General features: G+C 38.4%; 1 protein-coding gene across 1 annotated transcript in view; it reads right to left on the reverse strand.

Annotated features, from left to right (window-relative positions):
• Positions 1 to 11,046: 11,046 nt before the first annotated feature.
• Positions 11,047 to 12,612, reverse strand: part of THSD7B (thrombospondin type 1 domain containing 7B) — an 870,666-nt gene continuing 869,100 nt past the window's right edge. Inside the window, exon 28 of the mRNA XM_032411208.1 lies at positions 11,047 to 12,194. Coding sequence (XP_032267099.1) covers positions 12,113 to 12,194 — 82 coding nt within the window. The 3' untranslated portion in view covers positions 11,047 to 12,112. The remainder of the gene's footprint in view (positions 12,195 to 12,612) is intronic.

Here is a 12,612-nt window from a genome sequence, read left to right on the forward strand (position 1 = left end):
CCCTCTAACCCCAGTTTGTTGAGAGTTTTTATCGTAAATGAATGTTAAATCTTGTCAAAAACTTTCTGTGTCTATTGAGATGATTATGTGATTTTTATCCTGTATTTTGTTGATGTGGTGTATCATGTTGATTCGCAATTATTGAACCATCCTTGCACCCTGGAATAAATCCCACATAATTGTGGTGAATAATCTTTAATGTATTGCTGTATTCAGTTTGCTAATATTTTATTGAGGATTTTTACATCTATGTTCATCAAGGTTATTAGCCTGTGGTTTTCTTTTTTGTGGTGTCTTTATCTGGTTTAGGTATTAGGTAATACTGGCCTCATAGAATATATTTCAAACCTTTCATTCCTTTTCTGTTTTTTTTTTTTTTTTTAATAATTTGAGGAGAATAGGTATTAATCCTTCTTTAAATGTTTGGTAGAATTCCCTTGTGAATCTATCTGGTCCTGGACTTTTATTTTTTGGTAGTTTTTTGATTATAGATTCAATTTTGTTACTTGGAATCAGTCTGTTGAGATTTTCCATTTCTTTCTGGTTTAGTTTGGAAAGATTGTGTATTTCCAGGAATTTATCCATTCCTTCTAGGTTGTCCAGTTTGTTGGCATGTAATTTTTTGTAGTATTCTCTCATAATCCTGTGTGCTTCTTTGGTGTCAGTTGTAACTTAAATCTTTCTCATTTCTGATTTTAATTATCTGGGTCCTTTCTCTTTTTTTTTCTGGATGAGTTTGGTTTGTCAATTTTATTCATCGTATCAAAAAACTAGCTCTTGGTTTCATTGATTTTCTCTATCATTTTATTAGTCTCTATGCCATGTACTTCTGATGTTTATTCTCTTTTTTCTGCTCATCTTGGGTTTTTTTTGTTTTTCCTTTTCTAGTTTCTGTAGGTGAAGTTGAGATTGGTTTTGAGTTTTTTCTTATTTGATGAGGTCAGCTTGTATTGCTAGATTCTTTTCTGTTAGAACTGCTTCTTCTGTGTCCCAAAGACTTTGGACTGTTTTTCAATTTCATCTATCTTCCTGTATTTTTTTTTTTCTTTAAATTTCCTCTTTGATTGCTTGGTTGACCCATTGGTTGTTTAATGTCATGTTGTTTAGTCTCCACATGTTTGTGTTTTGCCCAGTTTTGTGTTTTTTTCTTGTGATTTATTTCCAATTTCATACTGTTGTGATAGGAAAATATGTATTTACTGGGGCTTGTTTTATGGCCTAATATGTGATCTCTTCTGGAGAATGTTACATGGGCCCTTGAAAAGAATGTGTATTCTGTTGTTTCTGGATGGAATGTTCTGTATATATCCGTTACGTCCATCTGGTCCAATGTGTCATTCAAAAACATTGTTTCCTTATTTATTTTTCTGTCTGGATGATCTATCCATTGATGTGAGTGGGGTGTCAAATTCCCTTAGTATTAATGTATGACTGCCAATTTTTCTCTTTATGTCCATTAATATTTGCTTTATTTATACATAAAGCATACATATTTATACATAAACATATTTATTTATACATATCTCAAGTGCTCCAGTGTGGGTGCTTAGATATTTACAATTGTTATATCCTCTTGTTGGATTGATTCATTTACCATTTTGTTTTTGTTTTTGTTTTTTTTTTAAAGATTTTATTTATTTATTTGAGAGAGAGAGAATGAAAGAGAGAGCACATGAGAGGGGGGAGGGTCAGAGGGAGAAGCAGACTCCCTGCCGAGCAGGGAGCCCGATGCGGGACTCGATCCAGGGACTCCAGGATCATGACCCGAGCCGAAGGCAGTCGCTTAACCAACTGAGCCACCCAGGCGCCCTCATTTATCATTTTGTAATGCCTTTTTTCATTTCTTGTTATAGTCTTTGTTTTAAAATCTGTTTTGTCTGATATAAGTATTGCTACCCTGGCTTTTTATTTTCTGCTTCCATTTCCATTACAAATGTTTTTCCATCCCTTCACTTTCAGTCAGTGTGTGTCCTTAGGTCTGAGGTGAGCCTCATGTAGGTAGCATATCAGTCAGTCTTTATCCATTCTGCCTCGCTCTGTCTTTTGATTGGAACACTTAGGCCATTTACATTTAAAGTGGTTTTTGATAGGTTTATACTTGTTGCCATTTAAAAAATTTGTTTTCTGTGGGTTTTTTTTTTTTTTTTTGTAGTCCTTCTTTGTTCCTTCTTTGTGATTAATGAGTTTGTATAGTGTTATATTTGTCTTTGTGTGTGTATGTAATCTATCATAGTTTTTGAATTTCTGGTTACCATGAAGTTCATATATAACATCCTAAGTAAATAACAGTCTGTATTAATTTAATAGTCATGTAAGTTTGAACACATTCTTTAAAAAATTCACTTTCTTTTTCCCCTTCTCTTCCCTTACTACCTACTCCACATGTTATGTATATGTTGTTATATTTTACATCTTTTTATTCATAATTTCCTTATGTCTAATTATGGTCATTTCTTCCACTTAAAGATGTCCTTTTATCATTTCTTGTGAGGCTTGTTTACTTGTGATAAACTCCTGGTTTTTTGTTTTACTTTGTTTTGGTCTCAGAAACTATCTTATGGTCAGATCTGAATGATAAACCTGCTGTGTAGAATATTCTTGGTTGTAGGTTTTTTCCTTTCAACACTTTGAATATATCATGCCACTTTGTTGTGGCCTGCAAAGTTTCTGCTGAAAAATCAGTTCATAGTCTTACAGGGTTTCCCTTACAGGTAACTTTTTGTCTCTCTCTTATTGCCTTACAGATGGTTTCTCTTTAATATTTGACATTTTATTTAGTTATCTGGGAGAGAGTGCAGGGTGGGAGGGGCAGACTGAGAGAGAGAATCTCAAGCAGACTCCCTGCTGAGCATGGAGCCTGACATAAGACTTGAACCCATGTCCTTGAGATCATGACCTGAGCTGAAATCAAGAGTCAGACATTTAACTGACTGAGCCACCCAGGAGCCCCATAATCTTTGACATTTTAATTATGTACTGTGGTATGGACCTCCCTGGGTTCATGTTGTTTACAACTCTCCATGTTTCCTTGACTTGGAGTCTATTTCCTTCCCAAGGTTAAGGAAGATTCATCATTATTTCTTCAAATATGTTTTATACACCTTTCTCTTTTTTTCTTCTGGGAGCCCCATAATGTCAATGTTTATTTAATTGATGTTGTCCAAGAGATCTCTTAATCTATCTTTTTTTCCTTTTGCTGTTCAGCTTGTCTGCTTTCTATACACTGTCTTCCAGATTGCTGATCCATTTCTCTGCATCCTGTAATCTACTGTTGATTCCTTGTATTTTGTTTTTATAATTTTAGTTATTCTTCAGCTCTGGTTCATTTTAATATTTTCTATCTCTTTATTGAAGATTTCACTGAGAATTTCTACTCTTTTCTCTAGCACAGTTAGTATCTCTATGTTCATTTCTTTAAAATCTTTATGAGAATATGGCTTGCCTCTGTTTTATTTAGCTCTTTTTCTGAGGTTTATTTTTATTCTTTCTTTTGGAGCATATTCCTCTGTTTCCCCATTTTGCCTTTTTGTTTGTTCCCGTGGATTAGGCAGAATGGCTACTTTTCCTAAATGTGAAGGAGTGCTTTTTGTGTATGGTGTCCCCTATGTAGACTGTGTGCTTTGTGGCTTTCACTGTCTGGCTGGAGCTGTGGCTGTATATTCTAGCCACACTTTGAAGTCATTAGTTTTTATAGAAAAGAAAGTAATAAGGGGGAAAAAGAAAGTAATAAGAAAAAAGAGAAAAAGGAAAAACAAAACCATAAAGCAGACAAATTAAAATAAGACAAAGTGGAAAAAAGTGAAATTAATAATTTAAAAGCAAATTTAAAAATTTAATAAAATAAAAAACCACAAGAACAAAAATAGAGAAAACCTGTGGTTTATTTTCTGTGCCCCAGCACCACAGTGGCTGGTGTGGGCTTGAAGACCCTGGGCTCACTGATGTCACAAGCTCACTGTGATCTGGACCCTGTTCTGGTCTGGTCTTTTAAGGTAGAGATGGAGACTCTCCACAGCTCCTTGGCCCTTTTAAATCATCACTTTTTTTTCTGTGTCCCAGCACAAATACAGCAGGTGTTTGCTTGTGGACCCTTGGCTTACTGAGTTTGCAGCTCCTTGTGACAACCAGACCTGTGAGTTATAGCATTGGGAACCAGTCTATTATGGTGTCCAGACCCTGCTCTGGGCTTTTAATGTGGAGGGGGAATGTTCCCACACCTCCTTGGCCCTTTTATTTTTTTAAAGATTTTTTTTTCGTTTGACAGAAAGAGACACAGTGAGAGAGGGAACACAAGTAGGGGGAGTGGGAGAGGGAGAAACAGGCTTCCCGCTGAGCAGGGAGCCCGATGCAGCGCTCAGTCCCAGGACCCTGGGATCATGACCTGAGCCGAAGGCAGATGCTTAATGACTGAGCCACCCAGGTGCCTCTCCTTGGCCCTTTTAAACCTGGACTTTTTTGTCTGTGTCCCAGCGTGATTAGAGCTGGTCTGGGCTTGCAGATCCTGGGATTTCTGAGGTCACAAGATCACTCTGATGATTGGACCCACCAGCTATGGCATAAGGACCTGCCCAAGTGGTGTCCAGACTCTGTTCTGGTCTAGGCTTTTAAGATGGAGTGGGAATGTACACTGTGTTGTTCTCCAGTTCCTCTTACCTGGAGAGCATTCCTATAGCTCTTCTGCTGCTTGGCAGAGTAGTTCTAGTGTTGTTTCATTTATATGCTAGCTGCTCTTTTAAGCCATGGCTTTTTTTTTTTTTCTCCCCTGTGTCCAAGGACAGATGAATCTGTTTCCAGTCCCTCAATACTATGTTTCCCCATGCCATTCTCTCTTTGGTTGTTTAGTAGCTGTTAATTCAGTCCTTCATTCTTCTTCAGGAGGAATTGTTTCATTAATAGGTGTAATTTGGGGTGTGGGGGAGGTGAGTTCAATGTCTTCCTTCATTGCCATCTTGGACCAGAACTATCCAGTTGCTCTTTTAAAGTGTATTTTTTTGTTTTTGTTTTTGTTTTTAGTGTTTTGTTTTATTTTGCTTTGCTTTGTTTTGTCTAAGGCACAGATAAAAAACCAAATCAGCTCATGGCCCCTCAATACTATTCCTCCCCACCGCAGTTTTCAGCATCAGGTATGAGGGTTTCCTTAGTTACTGTGTCTCAGTCTCTTGCTATTCTCTATGTGGTCTCTCTATATCTTTTCTTATAGAGAAACTATTTAGGTAGCCCTCTAAATGTTTATTTGGTTTCTATGAGTTCATCACATAGTTCATAGGGTCTTCCATCTTGGACTGGAACTGGGACCCATAGCCTTTGTTTTAAAGTCTATTTTGTCTCATGAAAGTATTACTACACTAGCTTTTTGTTTCCATTTGCATGGAATATCTTTCCCTGTCCATTCACTTTCATTCTGCGTCTTTGGGTCTGAAATATGTCTCCTGTAGGCAGTAGGGTCTTATTTTTTTTTTATCCATTCAGTCACCCTATCTCTTTTGATTGGAGCATTTAGTCCATTTATGTTTAAAGTAAATGTAGATATGTATGTTCTCATTGCCATTTTGTTGTGTTTTGGTTATTTTTTTAGTTCTTTCTTTCTTTTCTTGCCCTCTTCCCTCATAGTTTGATGACTTTCTTTAGTGTTATACTTAGATACCTTTCTCTTTATTATTATTATTATTTGTATGTGTGTGTGTGTGTTTATTATATGTTTTTGGTTACAATGAGGTTGATATATAACATCCTATGTGTATAGCATTTTTTATTAGGTTGATGGTCATTTATGTTCCAACACATTATAAAAGCACTAAACTTTTACTCTCTCCTCCATGTTTTATTTATATGATGCCATATTTTACATTTTTTTTTGGCATCCCTTGACTGATTTTTGTAGATATAATTTATTTTATTACTTTTGTGTTTTAACTTTCATAGTAGCTTTATGAGTGATTAATCTACAACCTGTACTGCATTTTTGCTTTAACCAGTAAGTTTTTTTTTTTCATGATTTTTTTCTAGTTATGGCCCTTTTCACTTATAGAAGTCTCCTCAAAATAAACGTTAATGATGGTTTAGTGGTGATAGAGTCCTTTAACATTTGTCTGCTGGGAAACTATCTCTCCTATTTTGAATGATAACTTTGCTGGGTAGAATATTCTTGGTTATAGGTTTTTTTGTTTTGTTTTGTTTCCTTTCCTTTCAGTACTTTGAATATATCATGCCACTTTCTTCCAGTCTGCAAAGTTGCTTCTGAAAAATCAACTGATACTCTTACGGGGTTTTCATTGTATGTAACTATTTTCTTTTCTCTTGCTGCTTCTAAGTTTCCTTATCTTTTATTTTTGTCATTTTAATTGTGTTATTTTGGTGTCGACCTGTTTGGGTTTATCTTGTTTGGGGCTCCCTTGAATTCCTGAACCTGGATGTAGGGAAATTTTCAGCTGCTATTTCTTCAGTTAACTTTTTTGTCCCCTTCTCTCTCTTCTCTTTCTGGGACTCCAATAATGTGAATGTCACTATGCTTGTTGTCTCAGAGGTAACTTACCCTATCCTTTTTAAAACTTTTTTTTCATCTGGGTTGCTTTCCATTACCCTGTCTTCCAGATTGTTGATCCATTCTTTTGCATCCTCAAATCTACTATTGCTTCCCTTAGAGTATTTTTCATTTCAGTTATTATATTCTTCAGTCCTGTCTGGTTCTTTTTTCTATTTTCTATCTCTCTTTTGAAGTTATCACTGAGTTCATCCACTCTTCTTTCAAGTTTGATTATCTTTATGACCATTATTTTAAACTTTTATCAGGTGGATTACTTGTCTCTGTTTCATTTAGCTCCTTTTCTGTGGTTTTTCTGGTTCTTTCATTTGGAACATATATATTCCTTTGTCTTCTCATTTTATCTAACTCATTGTTTGCTTCTATGTATTAGGTAGCTCAACTACGTCTCCTGGTCTTGAAAGTAGTGGCATTATATAGAAAGCATCTTGTGGTGCCCTACCAGGACCAGTTGATCCAGTGATGTATCCTGTGTGGGTTGTATGTGCTCTCCTTTTGTGGTTGAGCAGCAGCTTCTGGTGGTGTGCTGATGGGCAGGGCTTGTCCTCATAATGGCTGGCCGAGAAGCCCTGCTGCAAATGCTTTATGTGGGCTGGTGGGGGCAGGGGAGGCTGGCCCTCAGCTAGGCTGTCTGCAATGGTAGGCTGCAACTGCTCTGTGCACCCTGGTTGGTAGGAACTGCCCTCTGCACAGCCAGCTGAAGGGCCCAGTTGCAGCTTCTGTAGGTGTGCTGGTGGGTAGGGGGTTTGCACACAGCACTGTTAGCTGAGAGGCCTGGCTAGAGCCACTGCAGACTTGGTGTTAGGTGGAACTAGCTCTCAGCCCCACTGTCTGAAATATTTGGTTGCTACTGCTGTGGGTGCACTGGTGGGCAGGGCCTGCTCCTATTTTGGTTGGCTGAGAGTCCCAGCTGCAGATTGTGCAGGGGTACTGCTGGTTGGGATCAGCTCCCCTCTTCTTTGGAGAAGACATAGCTTTGGTGCATCAGTCCCAGCTAGGACTGCCTTCTGGGTGTGGTGGGCCACTTTGGGGAGATGCTGGCCTGAGCTGAGTCTGCCTGCTGGGTGTAGTGGGGCAGGAGCCATTTTGAAAGGGCACCTGCTGGGGTGGGTGGGTTGGGTGGGGCAGGTCTACATGGGAATGATGGGGTGGGCAAGCAGTGTTGGCAAGATAAATGGATGGTGTCAGAACAGGCTCCCAAAAGCATCTGGCTATCCAAGCTGATGGAGGACAAGAAAAATGATGCCCACCAACACTTCTATTTCCAGAGAAAGCTTCTGTAGATCCCTGACCCTCTGGCACATGTCCTAAAATTAGTCAATAAATCTTCATGTATAAAGGAAGTGCTTTTCAAACTGTTGTTTCTGTGCTGGGTCTCAGACTAAGTGATAATGTGTGGCACATGTCCTAAAATTAGTCAATAAATCTTCATGTATAAAGAAAGTGCTTTTCAAACCGTTGTTTCTGTGCTGGGTCTCAGACTAAGTGATGATGTGTGCTGGTTCTTTAAGTGCAGAGACTTGGTTTTCTAGAGCTCTCTAGATCTCCCAGAGTTAAATCCCACTGATTTTCAAAGCCGGATGTTATGGGGACTCATTTTCCAGGTGCGGATTCCCATGGCTAGGGATGCCCAGTGTGGGGCTTGATCCCCTCACTCTTCCATGCTTATGATATCCCTTTCACTTGTGGGTAGCCATGCTGGGGGTTCCTGACCGCATCTCTGCCCTTCCTACCCTTTTCAATGTGTCTTTGTTCTTATGATGTTAGCTGTGGATGATCTGTTTTGCCCGTCTTCAGGTGGTTTTTAGAGTGAGGTGCAATACATGCAGTTAATTTGGTGTGTCCATGGGAGGCAGCGAGCTCAGGATCCTCACACTTTGCCTCCTTCCTGAGATCTTTCTTGTTTCTTGATGTAGGCATTATCATTATAATATATATGTTATCATTATCACTATAGGTTTTACAATGCACGTTGTTTAATCTTTACATATATGGGGATTCTCTAGTTTCCTTGTAGTTGATTTCTAGTTTCATATCACTGTGTTTAGAAAAGATGCTTGATATTTTAGTCTTCTCGAATTTATTATACTTACTTTGTGTGAGAATGTTGCGTGTGTGCTTGAGAAGAATGTGCGTTCTGCTGCTTTGGGATAAAGTGTCTTGTATATGTCAAGTCCATCTGGTCTAACATGTTATTTAAGGCTGTTTCCCTTATTGATTTTGATCTATGAAAGTGGGGAAATAATGCTCCCTATTATTGTATTACTATTTCTCCCTTTAGGTCTATTAATGTTTGCTTTCTAGATTTTAGGTGCTCCTATATTGGGTACATAAATATTTACAAACTTTATACACTTTTTGTATTGACCCATTTATCATTATGTAATGATGTTCTTTGTCTCTGATTACAGTCTGTTTTAAAGTCTATTTTCTGTGATGTAAGTATAGCTATCCCAGCTTTTGGTTTCTACTTGCATGAAATATGTTTCTCCATCTCCCTATTTTCAGTCTGTATGTGTCCTTAGATCTGAAGCAAGTCTCTTGTAGGCAGCATATAGATGGGCCAGTGACTTTTGAACACTTTGTCATATAAATCACGTATCTTTGTTTCATTAAGTCTTTTCCTAAAGTTTTATCTTGTTCTTTCATTTGAACATATTTCTCTGTTTCATTTTCCTTGACTTTGTGTTGGGTTTCTATCCATTGGATGAAACAGCCACCTCTACCAGTTTTGAAGGAGTAGGCTTTGCATAGATGAGCCTGTTTGATAATCCTGCTGGTCTATCAAAAATGACAGGTTTGATAGACCTGTCACTGTCCAAGCAGCCTACTTAGTTCTTTGTGGCTCTCAGGAGGTGAGGGTCTGCCAACACTTGTTACTGTCCCAAAGGGGAGGATCTGAACCGACACTTAAGATTCAGGCTGATTGGAAGCTGGATCCTCAGGCAACAGCTTTTAAGCTATGCAAATGGACCTCTTATAGGAGAGGACTAGGAGATGGGCTTTTCTGTCTGCTCCTTCTTCACTGAGCCCTGGGGTAATGGCCAGTTAAGTACTGTTTGTTGTTTGATATCTTTTCATTGAACCTATGAACACAATGCCCAGTGGCCACCAGTCAGGGGATCAGGAGTCCTCCCCTGGTTTGCAGACACAAAAACCAGGGCCCCAGATGCATGTACAGTCTCCTTTCTAGGAGACAGTGGCCACCTGAACAAGGTCATGGGAGAGCGTAAAGATGGGGTCCACCAGCCTCCATGGTCTTTGTATCTTAGTGGGGCCCTAAATGTGTGTTTAGATACCTGACCCTCAGGTCAAAGCTTTTAAGATATGCAGATAGCCTCTTTCATAGAAAGACTACTTACTGCCTGTATGCTGTGCCCTGGAGGTTAGCCATAGTGAGTCTGTGTGAATCTTTCAAGAACTATTTCTCAGTTTTCTAGTCTTGAGGTTTTGTGATGCAAGCCCCACTGGCTTTCAAAGGTAGATGGTTTGGGGGGGCATCTCACAGGTACAGGTCTTAAAAGTTGGGGTGCCAAAAGTGGGGTTCAAACCTTTGCTCGTGTGGGAGAAGCTTGGGGTTGTGAGTTCCCTTCCAATCGTGGGTCACTGCACCATGGGTGGGGCTTATGGTGAGATTGTGTCTCAGCTTCTCCTGTCCTGATGTTTGTATTTTCTCATTTGCTTGATGTGTAGGAGTTGCTCAGTTATTTTGGGGGTTTATTTCATTGGGAATTGTTCCATAGGAAGCTGTAGATTTTGGTGTGTCTGGGGGGGTGTAAGTTGGCGATCCTCTTACATTGCCATTTTGAACCACAAACCCATCTGACATTTTTTAATGTCTAACCTAAGAGGAAAATGATTTCATTATCTTCATTGTGTGGGTCAAACAAGAGATAATTTGCAGTCCTTATGGTGGATCATACATGGGTAAAGGGCACAGCCAGGATTTGATTTCTGAAGCCGGATCTCTTGAATTACTATGAAGACCGTTGATGCTTTCATTTAAGTGAACTAATAAGAGGCCAACTCTAGGCGGTGTTTGCTCAGTGACACTATAAATATAAGCCATCCTATTTTCATTTTTTTTCTTTTTAAACCATAGTGTCATTGGATAAAACCAGTTAATCAGTGTTAAATGCTTAACAGAAGTCATAGGACAAATGAAAACATCCTCTTACTGTTTCACATTTCTAACATTCCCATTTTCTTAGGACATTGGCATACCAGTGTTTGCCCTATTTCAGTGGTTTGTTCTAATATTAACTGAGCTTTAAATATTCCTTCAGAGCTACTCTGTGTAATTGTAGTTGGCTCTATTTCATTGTGTACTCACTAGTGTTGAGAATGTGGAATAAGAATCCTTTCCTGTGGCAGTGATTTCATCTGTCAACCCCTACAGTAGTGCCATAGGGAAACTGTCAGTAAAACTGTTTTTGTCAAAGCAAGGGCATTTCATAAGTGAATAAATCTAGAATAGGCAACATCTTCTTGAGCACTTTATTTGTTATAAATACAAGTCAATACCACAAGATGGCACCTTCTTACTCTCAACATCTACAATTACAAACAACTATCTTCATAAAATGGTTTCAGCTTCTTAGTGTGTTTAGGTATTATTGAAACCTTATAAAAGCAAGACTCGCTACAAACAGGATTGGTGTTTGATGTATATTAAATGAGGTCAGAGAATTAAATTCAAAAAAAATTTATAAATATTCAGATAAGAAAATTGAAATTACAAAAGCAGAGTTTGTCATCGTTAAACTGAATTACAAGTGTGTATGGTATAGTACTATATCTACATGGCTAAGTTTCTGTTAAAATACAGTTTTAGTAATCAAATAATCTACCTCATTCTCCAATATAACCACCTAACACTCAATACATATTTCATTCAGAAACCACCTAGCTTTCATCTAGACCAGCAGTTATGCCCACTCCATTTTTTTTTTTTCCAATAAATGCAACCCATTAAGTGCCATCATCCCCTGGCTACAAAACAAAATACAATATTTAAAGGTAAAAACTCAGAGAATTTCTGAAATGGTAAACCATTCTCTCTGTGTTCATGAAAATAGGCAATCCAATTTGAAAGTCTTTGAACCAATGTAAACTCTAGAAAACTCAGTGTTGAAGTATGGGAAGAATAAAGACTTGCACTAATATAGTGCATAACAAAGCAGTGTCAGGCTCGTCATTTACAGTAAATGCCTTGATTGGACTTTCCTCCAGATTGTCATCATGCTGCTGAAGATAAAGTTTACTGAAGTCTGTGGGAATTCCATCATGTTTTCTTCCTCCCATTTCCAAACAGGAAGAGAAGGGTTTTCAGGACCCTTGGGAAAATCAAAAAATTAAAAACACACCCACAAACAACTTGAAAGCAAAATGGCAGACCTAATAATCCTTGACTCCATGTCCAAATGAAGTTAGGCAATATTACTTTTGCAATTTTTGTATTCTGCCCAATGTATCACATCAAGAGATTCCTCAAAAAACTGAGAAGTCTGAGAGCTACAAAAGAGAAAGCAGTTAAGGCAGTTGATGTCTACATTTGGATTTCTTTTCAGGTTACATGTCTAAGTCTCCATCGTAGGCTAAGGTCAGAGGCTTCTGTTGGGGAGGTGTGCTTTGATGTGGTTTTGGTTTCTTGCTGCAAAGGGAAAAGAATTCCTCAGATAAAGGTTCACAGAGTTCTGTTTCATCTGCCAAAGACAATTATGAGGTATAGAAATTCATGTAGTTAAATGACAAAAGATAGAGTGCTCTGAACCTGTGGGTTTCTTTTTTGAATACTTTGTATATTTTATCCCTATTTGAAGGATAAGCTATCATTTTTTCAAAATCTTAAAAATGGTTTCATAGAAACAATGGTAGAGGGCTACTTTTCCTGTTCTTGTTTCTACTCAATAATGCAAACATCTGCTGTTCACTAATTCCCAAGCTACAGTGACCCTCATATCAGAGATGTTTCATAGGAGCAGCTGGAGCAGCCAGACTCCTCTGCCTTACCCTGGTGTGGTTCTTAAGTAAACCACTTCTGCTCTGGCCTGGAACCTGACATTTAGATG

Source organism: Phoca vitulina, unplaced genomic scaffold (genome assembly GCF_004348235.1).
Source record: "Phoca vitulina isolate PV1807 unplaced genomic scaffold, GSC_HSeal_1.0 scaffold1, whole genome shotgun sequence".
NCBI lineage: Eukaryota > Metazoa > Chordata > Mammalia > Carnivora > Phocidae > Phoca > Phoca vitulina.